Here is a 23,392-nt window from a genome sequence, read left to right as displayed (position 1 = left end):
CTTGGAAAGTACATGTGGTGCTCAGAAGAGCACGAAGACAGTGCATGAAATGTCCCTTGAAATCCTAGAAGTTGAGCAGATACACTGAAAAGACATTGATGGTCACAAATCAGGATCTTCACAGACTGGCAAACACACACGCACACGCGCGCGCACACATTCACTCTCTCTCTGTCTCTCAATCTCTCTCTGCCATAGCCCCCCACCCCACCCCAGCTCAATCCTCATCCTCACTGTAAGGCTGCATTTGTATTTTATTTTAAAGGCACCTCTCATTCTCTAGCTATTGCCTTCTTGATGATATCTGTTTTGTTAAAAAAAATCCTGAATGTTCAATGGAAATAGTTCAGTACTGAGAATGGAATATTTTTCAATTCACATTTGAATAGCCAGGTTTTCTTACATTCAGATTTTAATAAACTAGAATGACAGTCTTTAAAACAAGCATGCTAGCCTATAATGAATATAGTATATACAGTAATTGAAACATTTAGAACTATATATTATACTGCAAAAGCAAACAGCACAACACTCATCATACTCATCATTACCTGTGGTGTACACGACCTCTAAGAATGAAAATACAAAACAGTAAAATGCACCTATGGTTTATATATATATATATATATAATATATATATATAATATATATAGTCTATATATATTATATATATTCCTACAATATATATAATATATATTTATAAAATATACATACATTTTAGACATTTTCAAATAAATCTTTATCATTATCTCCAAAAGAAATTTATAGCAAGAATACTGAAGGAATGAAAGTCAGATAAACAAAAATTTTTCACAAAGTTCATTATCAGTGATGCAGCATAATTTCCCCCCTTTTAGTCATAACTAAAATGATTATAAAAGCTAAATACTTTGCATAACTAATTATCTGTTTAATGGCAAAAATCGCTAAACTTGTTCAATAGAAAAATACTGAAGGTCATTATATCACTTATGTTAAATACCTGTCTAGGGTTCGAGTAGCAAATGAGCTCCATATGACATCTGGGTTTTGAGAAGGGTGCTGCAAGTCCCAGAGATGTATTCATAGCATATGAAAATAAGGCAGGGACCATGTCTCCTGCTGATTTTCATACTCTCCCAATACATTTCACCCAAAATATTTACAAACCAAGCACTATGAAAGCATTTCAATGACTGTGTGAATCTTGAATTTGTTCATTTGGGGGATTCAATTTCTGATAGGCTGGCGGGGAAAGCAGATACATGTCTATGCTTCTCTCTGGCTGGAAGACAGCTTTGGCTCATTTCTAGGCTGTGATCTACACAGTGCTAGTGGAGAGGAATCTGTTTCTGTCTAGGGTCTCCAATGGCCCGGCACTGGCTGGCTAAAGAACTTTCAAAGCTCCATCATCTGCACCACAGTTTACCTATCTCATGGTCATTTTCCACTCACGAAGAGAGAAATTTCAACCAGGAGGTATAAAACGTAAGGGAAGAGACTTTCTTGGTTTTGAGAATTTCAGTGATGTAAGTAAAGCAGGCACTGGAGACCTTGCGAGGTAATTTAAGCAGTAAGTGGTAAAACAATAGCTTAGTCCATCCTAAACATGCCAAGTAAGGGCACCCGACTGGATTTTCCAGTATACTTATATAAATGTTAGGTTAGCAACACCATTTTTTTTTACTCACTGAAGAACCAAAAAGAGGAATGAACCAAACACAATGTGGACTTCTATATCTGCATGGGAATATAAACATTCACCTGGGAGTTCAAGTCCAGGTCAATTCATTCGATTATAGAAAGGAGTCCCTTGAGCCCACTGTGAACCAAAGCACAGATGAAATGACAAGGTAGCTGTGTCAAAATATTAAAGTATATCTGTCTATCAATCAGGCAAATCTAGCTTGTATGCTGCAAAACTCTAGAGGCAGAAAAGCAGAAATTTTAAAGAAAAATTGTCAATTACTATCCATATCACCACCAGAATACTTTTTCAGAGTAAATATACATATCATCAGAAGTGTCATTGTTACGACAATGGAATATGTTGGGAGAGGAATGTAGGAATTATATTAAAAGATTAAAACATTTATGGATATGGATTTTATGTATGAAAACTACTATATATACATTTTGCTGAAAAGTTGGGCATTAATAATTTATTCCTAATTTCTACACTGGTCTCTGACATTTGGGGCAAACAAAAGAATGTGAAGACACTAGGTCCAAAGAGTGGGGTCATGGGAATCTTAAGAGCTGGCCACATGTGGGTCACAGGCTAGGTGAGCTCAAGGAACCTAGGTGAGCTCAAGGAACCCTGGTCCTTTATGACAGTTTTCCACAGAAACAATACTGACACACTGCCTATTAAAACACGCTGTGTACTCCAATTAAAGAATGGAGGGGTAGGGGAAGGGAAAGAGAAAACTCTTTAACCAAGGGATGCACTGAACTCTTCCATCCAGATTTCCAGTGGGCTCTTCTTCTTGGATAGATTAATGGAAGACTTCTGGGGCACAAACCAGGTGCTTTATTTAGTACTGCAAAAGCAGCTGCCTGACATTAACCATACCCTTTGGGCTGTCAAAACATAATTATAAACTGTTTTTGGTAGGTGTCAGATAATTTGAATATGAGAGACAAAGAAAAAGCAAGAGGTCATCCGAAGCATGGTTATGTGGATTTTGAAAAACAAGTACTCACAGATAACTTCCGTCTTTTCAACCACTAAAAGGTAAGATTTCATCAATATGAGATAACCACTCTGGTACTAGAAATATCACATGAATAAAGTGAATTTTAAAATTAATAGAAATTATCAAGATATGCCCTGCTTGCCCTTAAAAATAAACAGAATCTTGAACCTGAATAAGTTAAATTCTTTAGTAAAAGCAGACTCTACTGACTATTGATAATGGTGACTGTTTTTGACAGCTTAACTTTACAATGGTACCAAATCTATTTTCAAAAAGGTAATACAATATAGAAATCTGCTTACAAACTAAATATTTGTTTAGCATTTTTGAATAATAATATATTTAACATATTATTGCATTTTTTTTCCCCCTAATGGTAAAATGCTTTGCCAGGTGCTTTTATGTGCACAGATGAAAGGAGAGCTAAATTAAAAACTCATTTGAACACTGCCTGCTCATTATGCACATCGGGGTTAGTACAGCAGATATGGTAAAGATTACTGTTTTGACTACCTAATGTGGTTAACAAGATTTCTCAGGGGAGAACTGGGTCTAAATTTCTGTTCTTCCTCTATCATTCCCAGTCATCAAGTTTTTTAATTATCCCTTATAGCATGCCCTATTTACTCAATAGGGACAGGCTAAACCTATGTTCGCTCAGGCCTGCCTAGCGAATTAGAACAACCTCAGAAATAATAGCTCCTATTGGGGGAAATTTTGAAACAGTTTTCAGGCTCACAGATTCAGCTGAGCTTGCAGCAACCAGAACAAACCTTAGTTTTAGAAAACAGTATACGAATTGCAAAACTATACTTTAACAAATGTTCTCTGTGCTCCTTCGGCAGAACAAAAGGGCAGGACAGGTTGATTCTTGCCCTGGTCTTCTGTATCTCTTTTGTGCAGTTGATTATTTATAAAGAGCTAGAAGGTGAAGATGATGCATTGTGTCATACAAAGACTTTGGCCAGTGCATCAGCCCCAGCACTGGCTATATAGCATTTGGATGGGTGGAAAGCTACATCGTGAATTGATTCTTCAAACTTTTTCCGATGAGCTGTAAACTCTTGGATACACGTCTTACTTTCTAGGTTCCATAAACGTATTGAACAGTCATGACCTGTATCAAAAGAAAAGAAAAAAAAAAGAAGAAAAGAAAAAGAAATTGAAAGGAAAAATTACATTAACATGAAAATAGGATAAATAAATAATCCATAGTTGATGTACTTACTCCCAGACATCAAGTACAGGCCATTGGGATCAACTGCTAAACTTGTAACAGCTTCTAGATGGGCTACCATGGAGTGGATGAGTTTGCCTTTGGGAAAAAGAGATTGTTACTCTTTATTAACAGCTTTCCTCATCCTGAACATACACCAGTTACCATGTTACACTGATTTCTCCAGTCACCCCTCTCTGTGTACTTACCGCGTCAATAGCTTTTTCCATCACAGCTAAAACAATGTGTCTCCCTCCTGCTCTAGCCATGGTAATGAGAAACAAAAGCTTAAATTTCAGATTATACTTCTTTTTTTTTTTTAATTTTTTTTTTTAAACGTTTATTTTTGAGACAGAGAGAGACAAAGCATGAACGGGGGAGGGTCAGAGAGAGGGAGACACAGAATCTGAAGCGGGCTCCAGGCTCTGAGCTGTCAGCACAGAGCCGGATGCGGGGCTCGAACTCACGGACCGCGAGATCATGACCTGAGCCGAAGTCCGCTGCTTAACCGACTGAGCCACCCAGGCGCCCCTATACTTCTGTCTTTCAAATAGCAATATAAAAGTCAGTCATTTATACACAAATATTCCCTTAAGCCATGTTCATTAACTAAGACTAAGACATGAATCACCTACTTCGCATCCTTTAGCTACAGGCAAATTATATGGGTTGTGAGAACAGAAGAGACGGAAAGACAAAGGAACGGAGGGAAAACCTGGCCACAATACTGGTGGAAACAACATACAGAAAGGGATTAAAATATTAAACTACTCATTACTCACAGCTAAGCAAAGTCAGCAAAAGTTAATATATCTACAAAGCTAATAGCAGATACTCAGGTAAATATGGCTGCCAATATGGAGTGTTTTCCTCCGAACACAGCTCTTCAGGAATTTCCTTCTGACTAGTGAATGAAAGCTAATAAAAAATGGGAAAGCCCACATATCCTCCCCACCTTACATATAGTAATTCAAATCAATCAGGACCAGATAGTCAATATTATAATACAGAAAAGAGTAGTCTATGGAAAACTGAATCAAAAAAACAAATGACTTAGGGGTTTCTATCTCCAACACTAAGGCTCTCCAACATTGGACAATTTTAAAGTTTATTTATTTACAGAGAAACTGTGAGCTGGGGAGGGGCAGAGAGAAAGAGAGAGAGAGAGGGAGGGAGGGAGAGAGTGAGGATCCCAAGCAGGCTCCGCAGTGTCAGTGTGGAGCCTGACATGGGGCTCAAACTCATGAACCGAGGTTCAAACTCAAGAACTGTGAAATCATGACCAGAGCTGAAATCAAGAGTCAGATGCTTAACTGACTGAGCCACCCAGGCACCCCAAACTTGAACAATTTTAAACAAAATATAATGATCATATGCCTCTTACTTCTAACATGTTTCTACTTTTCCCCAACATATTCACAGCAAGAGATCAATTTTATTGGTATTTGAATGACCTTTTCAGTTGTGTCCCTAGTGATAACCTTGGTTATCACTTGGTGCTAGGGCCAAAACATAGTATCTACTTATTATTAAATAAACTAAGATGAGGGGCGCCTGGATGGCTCAGTTGGTTAAGCATCCAACTTTGGCTCAGGTCGTGAATCTCACTGTTCGTGGGTTCAAGCCCTACATCGGGCTCTGTGCTGACAGCTCAGAGCCTGGAGCCTTCTTTGGATTCTGTGTCTCCCTCTCTCTCTGCCCCTCCCCCGTTTGTACTCTGTCTCTCAAAAATAAATAAAACATTAAGTAAATGACTTAAATAACCTAAGATGATTTTATATGCTATCATGAAGACTAGTTCTTAGCAGATTTGGACAGAATGAACAGAAACTGAGCTGGAAGAGTATTTGTTTCCATGCTTATTCCTAGACTATATAGCCACTCACAGACACCCAAGTCAGCCTACTTACAGTGGGTTTTATTTATTTATTTTGTTTTAACACTGATCACTCTGTAATAAACACTTACCTGTGTTGTTATCATAGAATTTGATGTGCCTGTCTTCATGAGCAGTGATGCTGATGGGAAGAGTAGGATGGCTGATGACTCTATTTATTTGACACGAAGAGGTGGCTGCGAAAAAGAAAAAAAAAAGAGCAACAAAGTTAACGCTACTATTTCTTCATATAAGAGGACTGAATGCTCACCTGAGACTTTGTTACTTTAATTTGTCTTTAGTTAATTTATTCTGTGACTGTATTCTCAACATCAATGTTAGGAAAGAAGTGCCTGAACAATACCATACTGACAAATGTAGAGGTACTTACAAATGAGAATTTTCTTTCCACCACCTGCCATCAATGGGTGCCACCTAGCGCTGAGCGTGGGGCCACAGACATTTCTCATTCTCTGATGATCTATGATATTCTGCAGCTTTAATAAAGTTCCATCGTTACTTACAAGTAGATGATAACCAAATTTAAATCTCCACTCTTTCTAGATATTCTTTATCACATGGTTATCATCTGAAGACAAATATGACAAAGAGAGCTTCTGAAATGTATAATCTTCTCTTTCTCATCATAATAGAAATGGTTATCATTTGACAGTCTACTGTGTTTGGAATCTTCAAATAGTCAGCATCCTAACACTATTTTTTGTGCCCTATACAGTAACTTTCAAAGAATTTCAATTATACGCACAATGAGAGAAGCAGGCCACATGTCATTAGGCCTGTATCACAATACATGAACTGTTTCATGGTAGAAACTGATGAATCCGTGTGAAATGTAACTAGTTCTTGTACTATTTTTGAAACTCTGCATATTTAAAATTATTTCAAAAAGAGTTAAACTTTTTTAAATCTTAGTAAAATTATTATGAATTTACATTCACATAATAGAAAATATAGCTAAATATAGATAAAAATAATGGTAATATTAGGGTACTCTGTTGGATTTTCTTGTGGTCCCTAAAAATATGACATCTTAAAAACTGAAGGTAATCTTTTTCCAGTACTAATGGCCTGTTATCTAAGAATAAAACAAAGTCACTTGACCACGTGGAGTAAGCTCAGTTATACTCAATTTAAATGGTCCTTAACAAAGACTTTAGTTTCAAAGCTCAGCCTGTAGTTGTTTTTTTTTTTTTCTTTCCTCCAGAGATAACATACCACTGAGCATTATCCTCTGTAGGATCTAGCAGGAGAGTAACAAAAGAAAAGAAATACTTTAAGTAAAATATCCCATGTATTCTGAGAGAGAGGTTTCTGAGAATAGCTTCAATTATGCTGAGATCTAGAAAATAATTATGATAGAAATCAAATGATGGAAGGAAGCAAAAGAGTTTTTTACTTAGTAATACTTTTAAGGAAGTTTCTCCACTTAATGGTAAATCAGACATGTAAGCAAAATGCAAAGAACACTAGGAATAAATTGAACAATGAATCTAAAAAACTCCTGCAAGTATTTGTATTCAGCTTGTAATGTAGAAATGGCTTACTTTTCACTGGACTGACAAGACCTCAATTACCTGCTTCAAATACCTTTGACTTTATCACAAATCACCATAATTGACATTAATGAACAGAAAGTGAGTCTATTCTGATTTTTAAAACAAAAACCTCCATCCTTTTTAATTCTATAAGAAATTTACTTTTACCTTGAAACATGTTTTTGGTCTGAACTTTAATTTTTTAAAAATCTGCTAAATTACAGAAAAGAACAATGTAGTAAAAAAAATAAATAAGCAGGGGTAGTCACAGTAGAAAAGAATAAAAGTACAGCTCTGAAGTAATAAAACTGATAATTTATACAACTCTAAAGTAATCAAACTGATAATTTAGGAAATGTCAGGACAGGGACGCCTGGGGTGGCTCAGTCAGTTAAGCGTCCGACTTAGGCTCAGGTCATGATCTTGCGGTTCGTGGATTCGAGCCCCATGTCGGGATTTGTGCTGACAGCTCAGAGCCTGGAGCCTGCTTCGGATTCTGTGTGTGTCTCTCTCTCATCTCTCTCTGCCCCTCCCCTGCCTGTGTTCTCACACTCACTCGCTCTCTCTCAAAAGTAAATAAACATTTAAAAAAAAAAAAAGGATATATTTAAAAAAGAAAATGTCAGGACATATTATTATTATAACTCAAAGTAATTATCACTTATTCCAATAATGTTGCCTTTGTTCAAAACATTTTTGGCAGTTTTCTTCAGAAAATGTTTCTAGTATCAGGCAAAAAGTCACATGACTTTATTGTCACACACTTAAAGAGAAAATTGGGATTGCCGAGTTTAGTTCATCCATCTCATCCACCAGACTTGACATCTTATTAATTTGTAGCAGTCATTAAAGTCAGTATTTACCACTCAGGACATTCTAAGAATTGACTACATTCCAAAAATGTTCACATTCTTCTTAGTTTCATATTGTTATCTGTATTTTACTACTGTAGCTTTAAGTCATATGTTTAAATTGATTTTAAATTTATTGAGAGTCTAAAACCTATTATTTCTTGAGAAAAAAAGTTTCTCCTTTTCTTATTCCATAATATCAGTTTTTGTTTTTTCACCCCTCTCTTTTACATCCAAATAGTTCAAAACTCTATTCGTGTGTATTTCCCCAAACAATTCTCCTAAGACCTCAGAAAAAAACAAAGGCCAACAGATTGGGAAGAGAAAATGAAGAAAGCCAAAATGGAATGAAGGAAATTTTTGCAAGGAAAAGAGTGGGGGGAGGGAGGGAGGGAGAGGGAGAGGGAGAGGGAGAGACAGACAGACAGACAGACACACACACACACACACACACACACACACACACACACACATACACACACACAAACACACCATGGTAATTATTTTTAAAGCTAGTTCTCAGATTAAAACAACAATATATATGTACACAGCTTCCTTTGTCAACTGCAACCTAAAATGTAATTGTCTGGATTAAGCCTAAAGACAGAAAGCAATGGTTAAAAAGCCAAAAATCAAAAAGATTCTATAGTATCTTTTTCACAATCTGAGAAATTATTTCCTGACTTTCTGTATCCAATGAGAAGCTTCATATTTGAGATTTTAAGAGACACAACTTGATTTACAGTCTAATCAGTAGTGAGCTGTGTCAAATATTATTAATACAAAACTAAATTGATTTAAAAAATGAAATTATGAGAAATGAAAAACAGATTTATTTTATATTCAGAATAAATATTACTTTCTTCAAACAGAATTGAAAACTAATCATTTGGTATAAAACTTGACTCCTCTTTGTTTTTTTATCCCCATATTTTTTTTTAATTTTTTTTTTTTTTTAACGTTTATTTATTTTGAGACAGAGAGAGACAGAGCATGAACAGGGGAGGAGCAGAGAGAGAGGGAGACACAGAATCTGAAACAGGCTCCAGGCTCTGAGCTGTCAGCACAGAGCCCGACGCGGGGCTCGAACTCATGGACCGTGAGATCATGACCTGAGCCGAAGTCGGATGCTTAACCGACCAAGCCACCGAGGCGCCCCCCCCATATTTTTTTTTAATATGAAATTTATTATCAAATTGGTTACCATACAACACCCAGTGCTCATCCCTCCCTGCCCTTCCACCCCCCCATCAACCCTCAGTTTATTCTCAGTTTTTAAGAGTCTCTTATGTTTTGGCTCCCTCCCCCTCTAACCTTTTTTTTCTTCCTCCCCTCCCCCTTTGGTCTTCTGTTAAGTTTCTCAGGATCCACATAAGAGTGAAAACATACGGTATCTGTCTTTCTCTGTATGGCTCATTTCACTTAGCACTCTCCAGTTCCATCCACGTTGCTACAAAGGGCCATATTTCGTTCTTTCTCATTGCCATGTAGTACTCCATTGTGTATATAAACCACAATTTCTTTATCCATTCATCAGTTGATGGAAATTTAGGCTTTTCCCACAATTTGGCTATTGTTGAGAGTGCTGCTATAAACATTGGGGTACAAGTGCCCCTATGCATCAGTACTCCTGTATCCCTTGGGTAAATTCCTAGCAGTGCTATTGCTGGGTCATAGGGTAGGTCTATTTTTAATTTTTTGAGGAACCTCCACACTGTTTTCCAGAGCGGCTGCACTAGTTTGCATTCCCACCAACAGTGCAAGAGGGTTCCCATTTCTCCACATCCTCTCCAGCATCTATAGTCTCCTGATTTGTTCATTTTGGCCACTCTGACTGGCGTGAGGTGATATCTGAGTGTGGTTTTGATTTGTATTTCCCTGATGAGCATCTTTTCATGTGCCTGTTGGCCATCTGGATGTCTTCTTTAGAGAAGTGTCTATTCATGTTTCTGCCCATTTCTTCACTGGATTATTTGTTTTTCAGGTGTGGAGTTTCGTGAGTTCTTTATAGATTTTGGATACTAGCCCTTTGTCCAGTATGTCATTTGCAAATATCTTTTGCCATCCTGTCGGTTGCCTTTTAGTTTTGTTGATTGTTTCCTTTGCAGTGCAGAAGCTTTTTATCTTCATGAGGTCCCAACAGTTCATTTTTGCTTTTAATTCCTTTGCCTTTGGGGATGTGACTTGACTCCTCTTTGGAATAGCTCAAATGCTATTCCAAATAGTATAGTTACAAATGTGCATAAATTTAAAGTCTTAAAATCAATTGTAAATCATTTTATCCAAGTAACTGTGTTCTGTGATTTAAAAGGCAGAACTCTTTATAATAACAGGTTTTTTTTGTAGTTGACGCTAGTAATTATAATTTTGAGAAAGTTTAAAAATTTGACCCAAACAAAGACTACTTAAAATTGGTATACATACTTGTATCTAGGTTGGATTCTAAAGTGAGAATGCGCTGTTGCGTTTCCATGTTAAAGATGCTTGTATATCCTTTGCTGAACGATGCTACCATATGGCTCGGGTCACTGCTCACTAGATCCACAGACGCAGGGATTCCCAATTCTAAGAGAGTCAGAACATATTCAGAGAATGGCGATCAGAGGGTCTAGTTGAAAATGTCCTTATAATATAGCAAAACAAATAGTCATAAGATTTCCTTAAGAAGTAAAGAAGGCTCAACATTAGAATAAAAATTAGCTCATTAACCATTCAATAGAGATTATTTCTTTTGTTACTGTTAGCCCTAGCCTATTTTATTATCTTTACCTGTTCAGCAAGTCTTCTACCTGTTACTCAGCTAATATATTCACAGAATGCAGGCCTTTACTCAGAAAACAAATGGAAAACATTTCTGGACTACAAGTTTTGTTGCTTCCACTTTTACCTGAGGCTTAGAGTGGCATTGTGGGAATTCTTTAAGAGACCATCTCTTATGAGGAATTCTAACTCATCGAAATACGGAATTAAAAAAATAAAATTTCAAATTATTATTTACTGGTAGAGTCATGCAAATATCAAATGCAGGCAACTCATCAAAACCCAGACACAAGTTAAAACAGCTCAAGAATAAAGAAGGTACTTTATTTATCATCTAGAATAGGATAAAACTTGGTTAAACTTATAGTGTGCTTACAAACATAAAAGAATAGAATGATATGTATACATAGCATGTATACATATACATGAATATAATCTGATTTTTTTATATGGTTCAAAATCTAAAGCAAGCAAGCAGTTAAAAAATCTGTATATTATAGAAGAAGATACGTTAATAGCTAATAAGCACACACACACACAAAAGTGGTCACAATAATTAGCCACCAAAGCGATGCAAATTAAAACCACAATGAAACACTGCTACACACCCGCCAGAGTGTCTAAAACTAAATGAACTGATAACACCAAATGCTAATTAATTAAGAATGAAGCGCAGCTGGAATTCTCATACATGCTGTCAGTGGTATAACATGGCACAACCACTCTGGATAAGTTTGGCAATTTCACATAAAGTTGAACACACAAAACCACTTCTAACTCCCAGCAATTCTACTTCTAGCTCTTTACTAGCTCAATACATAAATAAATAAATAAAAAATAAATGTTCATAGTAGTTTTGTTCATAATACTCAAAAACTGGAAACAACCCACATGTCCATCAAAAGGTAAATAAATAAACACACTGGTTTAATGAAATACTATTAAATATAAAAATAAATAAGTTGATATGTAGAACATGGATGAATCACAAAAACATTAGAGAGTAAAAAGCCAGATACAAAAAGAGTACATATTATATGATTTCACTTCTATGAAATTTTAGAACAGATAAAACTTATTTGTAATGAAAGAAATCACACCGCTGGTTGGAAATGGGAAGAGGGGCTGGGAAGGACCCAAAGACACTTTGAAGAGGTGAAGGAAAGGTTCTAGATCTTGAGAGGTATAAGAGTTATATATTTGTCAAACCCAGTAAGACATATCTTCAATATCCATTTTTACTGTAGATGTTATATTTTGATTTAAAAAAATTTTTAATGTGTGTTCTTTCACTGAATACTATGCTTTTAAAAATCATAAGTTGGAAATTCAAACAAATATGCTTTCATTACTTTAAAAAAAAAAAAACCCTTCAAATTAAATTTAAACTCTAAGAGTTTATAGAATCGTTTACTTATTTATTTGCTTGTTGTTAGAATTAGACACTTTATAAAAGATTCAGTTGAATGGTAAAAAAAAAAAAAAAGCATATACCTTGATTATCATTAAATACACTTAGGGCTGGAGCAGCCTCGGCTGTATTCCATAATCGGAGAGTGCCATCTGCTGAACAGGACAACAGGCGCTGATGGGCAGCACTGTAAGCCAAGCCCCAGACAGCATCGGTGTGGCCCAGCAGAGGGCCCCTTAAAACAGAAGGATCTACACAAAATAGCAAGAATGCAAAATCAGGAGAAAAAAACAAATCATAAAGGTAACTCAGATTCCAGAGAAAGGAAATACAAACAAAAGCGTCTAGTAACAGCACAAAATATGCTTCCTAGTTTCTATTATTCTTCTGAAATGTTGCAGTAACTAAAAACAGGCTTGGAAATACGCACATGCAGAGTCTAGGACTTATAAATTAAAATTTTAAAGTACATATTTCTCTCCTTAAAAAAATCAGGTATTTCCTTCTCCTTCCCTTCTTTCCATTTGTCTAGATTTTTTAAAAAGCACGTTAACACACATCATTTGAATTTAATCTGTGTTCAGAGAAGTCACAACTATTCCTCGAGGAAATGAACAGAGATCCTTTCCTCGTTGAGCTCTGTCAGCACTTTCGACACGCTTCTTCAGACCAGCCTCCTGTACCTCCGCACTACGAATGGCAGTTATTCCTGGGAGCAACAGGTCCCTGGAATTCACGGTGGACATGAACTGAGACCTACAGGTATTCCCCTCTAACAGCACTAACCGACATGTGAATGATGTGCATGAAGGGAAGGAGGCTCACTTAGCACGGTTTCGTGACAAAAGTCAAACTGGAAACTGTAATTATCAATCCTCACAGTGACTCTATGAAGCAGTACTTTCAAGATGGCTCACACATGTTAAGTTTAAAATGTCAATGTTATCTGTCCTCTACTCTCTGTCATATCATAAAATATTTATTGAAGACACGGTGTGTTAGGCACTATGCTAGATGCTGGGGCCACACAGATAATTAAGACACAGTGCTATCCTGGTCTCAAAAGATGTTGTGATAAGTACAGTAACAGTGACTGACATCGTAACCATGGAGAGTAACAGGGTTGAGTGAAAGCTTCCTGGAGAGAATGACACCTAGAGTATATGGGGGCTGGCCAGTCAAAACTAGAGGGAAGCCACTGCTGGCAAAGGAGGCGGCACCTGCAAAATCACAAAGGAAGGAAAGCACGACATGTGAGGAAATTTACAAGCAATTCAGCACCACTGAAGTGTGAAGTCGGAGACAGAAAGATGAGAGGAGAGTGGCTACTTTAAGGTGGGATTTCTACAGCATATCAAGGTAGTTGGGAGTTATTCTGAAAGCAAAATGAACCACTACGGGGTTTTCCAGGAGCAGTAGGGTGAAGTAGGTATTTAATAAGGTAGCCTTCACTGTAGTGCAGAAGACAGACTGGACAGAATCCAGATGACGGCAAGGGGACTGTTCCAGCAGTCTGGGGGGGGTGATGATGAACACTTGGGGAGGGCAGTGGGAAAGGGGGCAAAGCAGAAGGGCTATATTCAAGGAATATTTAGGTAATTAATATTAGGTAAATATTAATTACTAGGAAATTAATAAGGTACAGATAGCAAACAGAACAAGGCAACAAGGATAACTGTTAGGTTTCTAGCTTGGGCAACTGTGGTGGTGCCACCGTCTCATAAAGAATATATGGGAGAAGAAACACAGCACTTGCAGGGATTTATGGACAATGAGATGGTGACTTTGAAATGTTCTGTAGGCAGTCTGAGGCTTACAGAAGATATTTATGAGTCAACAGCATATAAAACCGTAGAGGTGGATTCAGTCTACCAAAGAATATGCATACAAAACAAGGAATGAATAGGGTGTGGGCCTTGATAAATGCCAGTATCTAAGGTGAGAAAAATAAAAGTTTATGAAGGATAGGAAACAAATTGTCACAGAAGCCAATAGTGGACAAATTTCAACAAGGATGGAATGTTCTACAGTTTCAGATAGCCAATACGTCTAGAGAAACAAGGACTGGAAAATACCCCTTGGATCAGCCAATCAGACAGTCACTGATAATCTTGGTATCTTTAAGGGGAATGACCAGAAGACAGAATGCAGAGGGATGATGCCCGGGGAAAGGACATGGAATTAGTAACTCCAAATTGTGTATTCTAGTCACAACCACCAAAGAGACACACACACACAGATGATGAGGGAAACAGAGACTAAACAGAAGCCAGGGAGGGAAATGGAGTCAAGAAAAGGCTTCCCCTTGCCCAGGAGAGGAGCTACCTGGATTTACTTATATGTGGAGGGGGTGGAAAGAGAGAAAAGAGGGCAAGGCTTAAGATGAGAGCAAGAGAGACAGCAAGAACGAATCAAGTGCAGTCTCAAAAGAAACAAGAGAGAATGAGGTCAAGAGCCAAAGGAGAAGGGCTGGTTGCCTTGGGACAGAACAACTGATCCTCTAATAGAGAGATAAAGGAAGTAAGGAAAAATATGGAACAGATCAATTTGTAAGAGACCTGGGGAGAGAGAGGGGGTTTACCTTTCACAAAATACATGTTAAATGTTTATTAAATATATGTTGGGAAAATTTTTTGTTTATCGAATTTATCTTTACTTAGGTTTGGTGGTAAAATTAATCTAAAGTGAAGAGGAAAATATGGTTTTAGGACAAATATGACACTTCATACCATTCTAAAATCTGAGAATATAAGAGGAAACCAAAAGAGTCAATTCCTAAACAGTTTTTGCAAAAGAATTTATGGTAAAATCTAGTGATAGATTATCATGTGGATTTATGTTTCACAGTACTGTTCCCAAGACTAAAGGCACTTCTTAATTTTTAAGGCCTTTCAAGTATTTTGGTGTCACGGAGCTTAAAAGTCATTACCCTCTACACACTCCAGTAACTGATCAAGAAGATGATGCCAACATTAATTTTCCTTAGGCTGTTTGTCAAGAACAGTAATGAAATGTGTAATAATGTCTCAAGTAATGTACAGATGCCCAAAATGAAGAAAACGATGGTCAGTCATAGCCACCATTTCCAATCAACAAAACTCTGGGAGGGTGGGAACTGTTTTTTGCAGGAATAATCCATTTTGTTTCTTTTTTCTTTTAACATCATATATCAAACTGATTCCTAAATACAAGAGTCCTTTTTAACCATATAAAGACTTTGTTGTCTTTTACCAATTTATTAACATATCTCATTTTATCCTTATATATGCTATGTAAAATGTGTAAAAGGAAGACAAGTTATTCTTGCATATCCTGGGGGAAACACCTACCGTAGGAGTCATAGGGATCGACGTTGGGGTTGGTGGTATTCCAGCCTTGGATCAGTCCGTCGGCACCCCCACTGTAGCACTGCTCGCCACTGCTGCTCAGCACCACACAGAGCACTGGTCCTCTGGGAGATAAAAAGCAATTTCTATTCCCCCAAATCAATCTGATAATAGGACTTGTTAGAAATAAGAGTGCTTAATTATTCATATGGTTTCTATGTTTCAGCTTTTTACGATGAATAAAAATACTATGGAAGCATCGCACATCTCTCTTCTGCTGCTAAACCAGAGGTTGGCAAACTATGGCCTGTGGGCCAAATCCAGCCAGTGGTCTGTTTTTGTACAGTCCTCAAGCTAAAAATGGTTTTTACATTTTTTTTAAAGGGTTGTAAAACAAACTGAACTAAAAACAAAAATATACAACAGAAAATATATGGCCTACAAAGCTGAAAAAGTATTTACTGTCCGACCCTTTCTATAAAAAATGCCAATCTCTCTGTTAAATCAAGTGAATAAGTATAACCCTTAAGCTTATGTGGAAATATGAGCAGCATGCAATATGTGTTCATAATTTTAAAATTCTTGGGTTTTTTTAATCTATATTATCTTTAAGGAAAACAAAGGTCAGGATTTATAATATTTAACCCTTACTGCATCAACTTATTTTAAGCAAGAGAGATATCATATTTAAACATTATCCAAATAAAATCTAATTTTAGCAAGGATCTCTGGTAGTGATAAACTTGTTTTTAACACTGTATTATCTGCCAGTTTCTTTTACATTTACAAAAGAAAAAAGCTACTAAATACAAAAAATATATAACACAAATATTTAAGGGAAAGAAAATAAAATACTCTAATCAGGCTGATGTACAGTGATGCTGACTTAAAACAAAGAAAAAGCACATACTTACTTATGAGCCCTGAATGTATAGATAGGCTCCACATCAAGAGATGTACTCCTAAATCCAAGAGAGAGAGGACTTTTACCACTCTAAGTTTCAGTAGTAAACAGTAGCCCTGAATATATGCCACAAAATTGCCTTTAGAAATACCAACACTGTGGTAATATACCATTCTCAACCTAGGACACCTAAGACAGCTTATCTGATATCAATCACATATTTTTGTGGCCTCAAGAAACACTTGTTTAGTAGTAGTTTAGTAATAATACCTGATTGTAGTGTTCTCAGCATTATCATAGTCTATTTGACTAAAGGAAGAGAGAGTCCCACTCAAAGAGCATCATAGGCTTTGAGGAGATAAATTTCTGGATTCAATTAGGTGGCTAACTTCAGGCAAATTATTTATTCTTTTGGAACTTCAGATTCCTCTACATATTTAAAACAAAACTGAAAAATCAGGATAATACCAAATACTCACAGGATTAAATAAAAGTCTACATGTAAAACAGACTAGGCTAGAACCAGGCATTAGCAGGATTTCAGCACATGGCACTTGAATTTCTTTGCATTTCCATAAAGGTTAAGATATCTGTCCTCGATACTTGTAAAAGGTGTCCAAGTCATCAGTTTATTCATTAATCAGAACACTGAATGTATAGATACTCTACGCTAATACTGGCCATGACTGTTAATGGAAACTGGATGTAAAGTCAATTACTTACCATTTCTTATATTGTATTACAGTTTTTTATATAATTCTCTCCTCAAGCATTTCCAAAATTTTATGCTCAAAGGTAAACAGGTCACTGTTATTTACATGTGGAGATATTGTTCCTAAGCTATCACCAGCTAAGAAACTTGTTTCAATATTTTTCTAAGTTTTAGTCAAGAATATATGAGACATTGACATTCTTTGGTCTAATGAGATACCCATTGTGGCCAGAGAACTAAAAAGACAAAAGGCACGATTTATAACAAAGAAATAATTACTCTCTGCTGAAGATACCTGATCCTTATGAGAAGTCACTTGGTTTTAGCAAGATCTGGTTGAACTGGTTGATGAAGACTGATAAATCAAGTATTTTATCAAGTTTATGTAGGACTCACAGCAGGAATGTTCACTGATCTCTTTTAAACTTGGCAATAGATATCCTCTATCAGTAGTAAAACTTCTATAATCTTTGCCAGTTCATGTTTATTTCTCCTTCCAATAACAGAAGTGCCTGACACCAGAGAAGGGCCATTACTGGCACATGCTAGGTTTGGACCATCTGATTCAAGGACACAGGGGAGCGACCTCCAGTAAGTACACTACCAAGTGGGACCTGGACTAGCTTGGTCACTGATAAAAGAGATTATAACAACTCATGTCTGTTCATGCTTAAGAAAGGAACCGAGGGGCTGAGGGAAGAAATAGCAGTTAAGTGACAGGAATAACAATGCCTTTCAGTCTATACATGTTGGTAGGTATGGAAAGTACCTAAAAGGTCAAGGCCAAAAGACAATACCAAAGAACAGTCCTTCACCCCTCAATCAGCCTCCCTTCCACATCATTAAGTCCAAACCTAATAAATAATATGGCAAGGTTGTGCTAGGGAATGATGACATGCCTATACCTCTTTACAACAACAGTAGAAACCTTCAATATAGACAAGGGAATCCACAAATATGACAACCTTTTAAAATACTGTGTAAGGATTGTAAACAGCACTCACAAGCTCTGGGAAACTATCAGATAATACTATTTCTCCCTCAGTGTCAGTTTTCCAACCTAATATCAGATTGTGATTAAGAAGGGAAAAATTCTAATTATGTGACATGGTAAAGAAGAAAAAGCTGGAAGGTATACTTGAGAAATTTAATAGCAAATAATTAAGTACTTTTCTGCTGAAAACTGATAATTAAAATACTCAAATACAGGGCGTCTGGGTGGCTCAGCTGGTTGAGCATCTGCCTCTTGATTTCGGCTCAGATCATGATCTCACCTTTTGTGGGTTCGAGCCCTGTGTTGGGCTCTGTGCTGACAGTGTGGAGCCTACTAGGGATTCTCTCTCTCCCTCTCTCTCTGCCCCTCCCATGAACGCTCTCTCTCTCTCAAAATAAATAAATAAACTGAAAAAAAAAAAAACCTTCAAATACAGTTAAAGTAGAATATTCTCACTTTTTGGCTGGGGCTGTTTTCTGCAAATTCCACATTTTTAATGTGTGATCCTCTGATGCTGTTATCAAAACGGGCTCAGTGGGGTGGAAAGCAAGGGCTCGAATGCCATCGAAGTGACTTCGTAATGTAAACTTAGGGTTCCATGTCTTCCTCAATGCATCTTTATTGTTCGCTATCTATTAAGGAAACAAAAGAAAGATACCCGGACATCTGGTTCAGGACATGAAAAAAATTATATTTCAACATTAATTCTTGCTGATTTGTCATTAAATCATCACATTGTGCAATTGTCAAAACAATGTAATTTCTAAATGCAAATAATCAAATCAAAAGACAAAATTAACAGTACGTCAACAGTGGTTTTCTTTGAAGAAATATGAATGAATACACAACAAAAAAACAAGTAACATAATTCAAAATTGAAAGAAGACTAAATAACAAGAATGGGTCTTTACTAGGATGACTTAAAAAAACAACAGACAAGTAATTTCAACCTAAATTATAGTATAGAAACTAATTTGGGATAAAACCTGAAAACTAAGTTACCTTTAATAACTTATTAACATTATAGTATATGATCCTACTTCTAGATTTTCAATAGTTTCTATGAAAAGCTAAATTTTCTTTGTCAAATTGGTAACAACGTTTATAAACTGGAAACATAAAATGTTAACCCTGGAAGAGACAATCAGATGTTACAAAACAATAAATTCCATTTGCAAAACACAACATTATCTTGCTTTTCTCCACACAGACTCCATCTCAACAACTTAAAAAATGCATTTTTTCATTCCAAGAATATTCCAACTTTGTTTTTTCATTTCCAACTAACAGCAAAGCCAAAGAGGTTCATGTTTAACTTTACACTAGCACCACATATCCTATCACATATTACTTTACACTCCATGACTAACAAGCATTCTAGATTTAAGCACGAGTAGGGCACATATTGGTTAACACACTGAAGAAATATTGCCATACTTACAATGACAAAAAAACCCAATACTGATAATAACTGCTATTTTGAGCATTATCCATTACTTTATACATTTTTCAAAAACTTAACACGCATTAACTCACTTAAGTGTCACAACAGCTCTATGAAGGAATCAACATTATCCCCACTTTAAGGACCAGACATGTAAAGAAAAGAGAAGCTGAATGAGTTCCCTCTAGTAAGTGGAAGACTCCGGATTCAAAACCAAATAGCCTGACTTAAGAGGCTACACTCGTCATACAAACTATAACTTAGGACCCAGAAGTTTAAAAGTCTGCAGAAAAATTTGGATAGAGCAGGTCACAATTGGAGCAGTAAGAAGACAGAACACACGATGCAAGGAACTACTATAAGATCTGGGGCTGGTTATCTTTGCAGGGGGGTTGGGGGTGCGTGGAGCAGGGGGAGAAGCAGAACAACTAAGTTGACTCTTGTCTGCTCTTATTGAAGAGCTGAAAGATTTTCATATACAAAAGCAATTAGATTCCTTCTGAATGTCTTAATGTGGTAGACAGCCACTAAGATGGTTCCTGATCAGCCCTACGTCCTCATATTTACACCTTGTGAAGCCCCCTGCCACAATACAGGGTTGCTCTGTGTGACTAGTAACATATAGCAAAAGTGGTGGCAAATTACTTCCAAAATCAGGTCATAAAACCTTGCATCTTGGGTGTTCTTGCTCACTCTCTTTTCAAGTACACCCACACTGGGAGAAGCCAGCTGCTCCACCGAGAACGCCACACAGAGGCTCCTGGGTGAGAAACTAGTCCCCAGCCAACAGCCAGCAAGGAACCAAGGCTTTTGAACAACTGCATGAGTGAGCCTGGAAGGAGATCTTCCCAAGTCTTCATTTAAGACTGCAACCCCTGCTACATGCTTACTATAACCACATGACAGACCAGAACCACACAGCTATGCTGCCCCAGATTGCTGGCCTCCAGAAACTATAACAAATGTTGTTTTAAGCTGTGTCGTGTGCAATTTGTTACACAGCGGGAGGTTACTAATATATTTATTAGAACTAGAGACTTCTTTTAGAAACACAGACATAACACTAAGTTTTTAACAACAGCTTAAAAAAAAAAAAAAGAATGACATTTGTCTAGAGACATGACTGAATTCTGTAACATATGGGACAAAATCTTTGTGGGGTACGTTTAGAGAGGACAAAAGTATCTCATGGGAACTTCTGCTTTTAGCCATGATGTAGACTAGACCACTAGGATCAAGTCTGTACTGAGGACAAGTAGAAAAGCAGAGCTAATAATTTTTAAATGGAGAACCAGAAAAATAGTGAAGAAAAAGGAGGCCAGGATTTAGGGGAAGACAGAAATCTAAAAAGGTGAGCCTGATATTTGGAGTTGTTTCTCCCCAGAGGGTATTTACTGATTCCAGAGGGGATGGTTGAGAGGTCAGGCTGTGCTTTTGACGCTTGGGCAGTGCAAGGAGATACAGACTGGTGTCCAGGGCCTGCCAAGAAGGTGGGGCTTGGTGAACCACTGTGCTTTGGGTTTTGAGTCCAAAGGGTTGCATCCTAGACAGAAGCGTGAACTAGAACAAAAGCCCTTGCACAGACTGCAGATCAGCTTTAAATCATCTGAAAAACTGAAACTAAAATGAGGTGATCCAGATTTCTACTGGCTACAGACATCTGAGAGAAGCAAATTAAAATATACTTCCTGGGGGAAGATATCATCCTAGGCCTGAAGTTATTTCTATAGACATTTTTTCAAGTATGGCTATTTGGACACAATAAAAAATAACCATCCCCACACAAGATTATACAGCTTAATGAAAACAACTGGGAACATAATCATGCTTACTGTGTTCAAGAAGATAAAAGACAACATTGTAAATTTTGGAATAAATCTATAGAAAAAGAATTCTAGAAGCAAACAATGTAAGATCTAAGTAGATAGGTTTAATTACACATTACACATAACTGAAGAAAGAATTAGTTAACCAGAAGATGGGTCATAAAAACATCTAGAGTGAAGTATAGAGACAAAAGATGGAAAATACATAACAAAGGGAGCAGGAGACAGAGGATGTAGAGAGTTCTAACAATATAACTAGAGTTCCAGAAGGAGAAGAGAGAAGTGTAAAAGCAGTATTTGAAGATAAATAGCTGAGAACTTTATATAAAACTGAGAAAAACATACTAAGCCAAGAAGGTCTAAGAACTTCATGAAGGTTAAATAAAAAGAAAACTAAACCTTGGCTAACAGTCAAGACATAGGAAGATTATGAGTCATAGAAGAAAAAAAAATCAGACTAACATTGAACGACCAATAAAAGAAATGACAGCTGACTTTAGCAGAAAACGAAGGAAGAAAATGAAATAATATATTTAGAATGTTTAAAGTGAAACTAAATACAAAACAAAATAAAACAAAACAAAAACCTTGCCAACTGGAACTCAATACCAGAGATAAAAGTTAACCCACTCAGGTGAAATAAACAATTTAATAAAACCAGAAACTGAGGGAATTGGATACCAGTAGACCTTCACCAAAGAGAAATATTAACTGTTCTTAGAGTAAAAGAAAAGTGTTCCAGATGGACAGTCAGATGCACAGGGAAGAACAGAATAAAGCAAAATGAATCATGTAAAATGGGTAACCCTAACTGAATGTTGAGTGTATAAAACATTATCTTGTAGGAGATAAATGTCGAGACAAAATATATAGTAAGAGTAACATATATGTACGGTAGGAATTTTTTAAGTATAGTTAAAATTGTTCTAAAGGTCTGTGCATTAAAATTTTGATAAGGATATGTGTGGTAATCTCTAGGGTAACAACAGAAAGAGTAATGAAAGACTGTATAATCTCCAAATAATGGAGTGGGGGTGACTTATAAAAAAGAATCCCAATATAGCTAAAAATAGGAGAAAAAAGAACACAGAACAGGTAGCACAAATAAACAGTGGGCTTAAATCCAAATATATCAGTAATTACTTTAAAAAGAAATGGACTCAATGCTCCAATTAAAAACGTTGTCAGGGGCACCTGGGTGGCTCAGCTGGTTAAGCATCCGACGTCTGCTCAGATCATGATCTTGTGATTCAGGAGTTCCAGCCCCTTATGGGGCGAACGTGAGCCCCGCTTCTCTGTCTCTCTCTCTCTCTCTCTCTCTCTCTCTCTCTCCCTCCCTCCCTCGCTCTCTGCCCCTCATGGGATTCTGTCTCTCTCTCTCTCTCTCTCTCTCTGCCCCTCGCTCATTTGCACCCTCTCAAAAATAAGTACATACATACATAAAAATTAAATAAAATTAAAAAAATAAAAAGATTGTCAAATATTAGATGAAAAAACAAAAGTCAACTAAATTGTGCTTTTATACACAACAGATGTAGAATATAAGGATACAAAACTACTAGAAACAAATATTTTTTAAAAACCTGTATCATATATGCAGAGAATGGGGAACCAAGAGCCCATTTAGATGAGGTTATTGTAGTAGTTCCAGGTGAAGAAAACAATGGAGTAGGATGAAAAGTAAAAAACAGCTAACGGTTTTAGGTATTTTTGGAGGAAGAACCCAAAAGACTTACTAATGGACTTAGCAAAGAGTGAGAATTTTGATTTGTAGGAAGAAGAGTGAGTGGTGAGGTTCCTCTTTGGAGCACATCCTTCTCATATCCATGGTTTGCTTA

At 36.7% G+C, this 23,392-nt stretch overlaps 1 protein-coding gene across 6 annotated transcripts in view; it reads right to left on the bottom strand.

Annotated features, from left to right (window-relative positions):
• Nucleotides 1-729: 729 nt before the first annotated feature.
• Nucleotides 730-23,392, bottom strand: part of STRN (striatin) — a 90,737-nt gene continuing 68,074 nt past the window's right edge. For all 6 annotated transcript variants that reach the window (XM_042933254.1, XM_042933255.1, XM_042933256.1 and 3 more), the window contains 8 exons: nt 18,741-18,916; nt 16,589-16,636; nt 15,678-15,799; nt 12,432-12,599; nt 10,602-10,742; nt 5,863-5,967; nt 3,907-3,993; nt 730-3,795 (listed from right to left, as the gene is read on the bottom strand). In XM_042933254.1, the coding sequence (XP_042789188.1) occupies nt 3,626-3,795; nt 3,907-3,993; nt 5,863-5,967; nt 10,602-10,742; nt 12,432-12,599; nt 15,678-15,799; nt 16,589-16,636; nt 18,741-18,916 (1,017 nt within the window). In that variant the 3' untranslated portion in view covers nt 730-3,625. The remainder of the gene's footprint in view (nt 3,796-3,906; nt 3,994-5,862; nt 5,968-10,601; nt 10,743-12,431; nt 12,600-15,677; nt 15,800-16,588; nt 16,637-18,740; nt 18,917-23,392) is intronic.

The sequence above is a fragment of the Panthera leo genome, chromosome A3, assembly GCF_018350215.1.
Source record: "Panthera leo isolate Ple1 chromosome A3, P.leo_Ple1_pat1.1, whole genome shotgun sequence".
Taxonomy (NCBI): domain Eukaryota; kingdom Metazoa; phylum Chordata; class Mammalia; order Carnivora; family Felidae; genus Panthera; species Panthera leo.
This window is presented reverse-complemented; position numbering and strand designations above follow the sequence as displayed.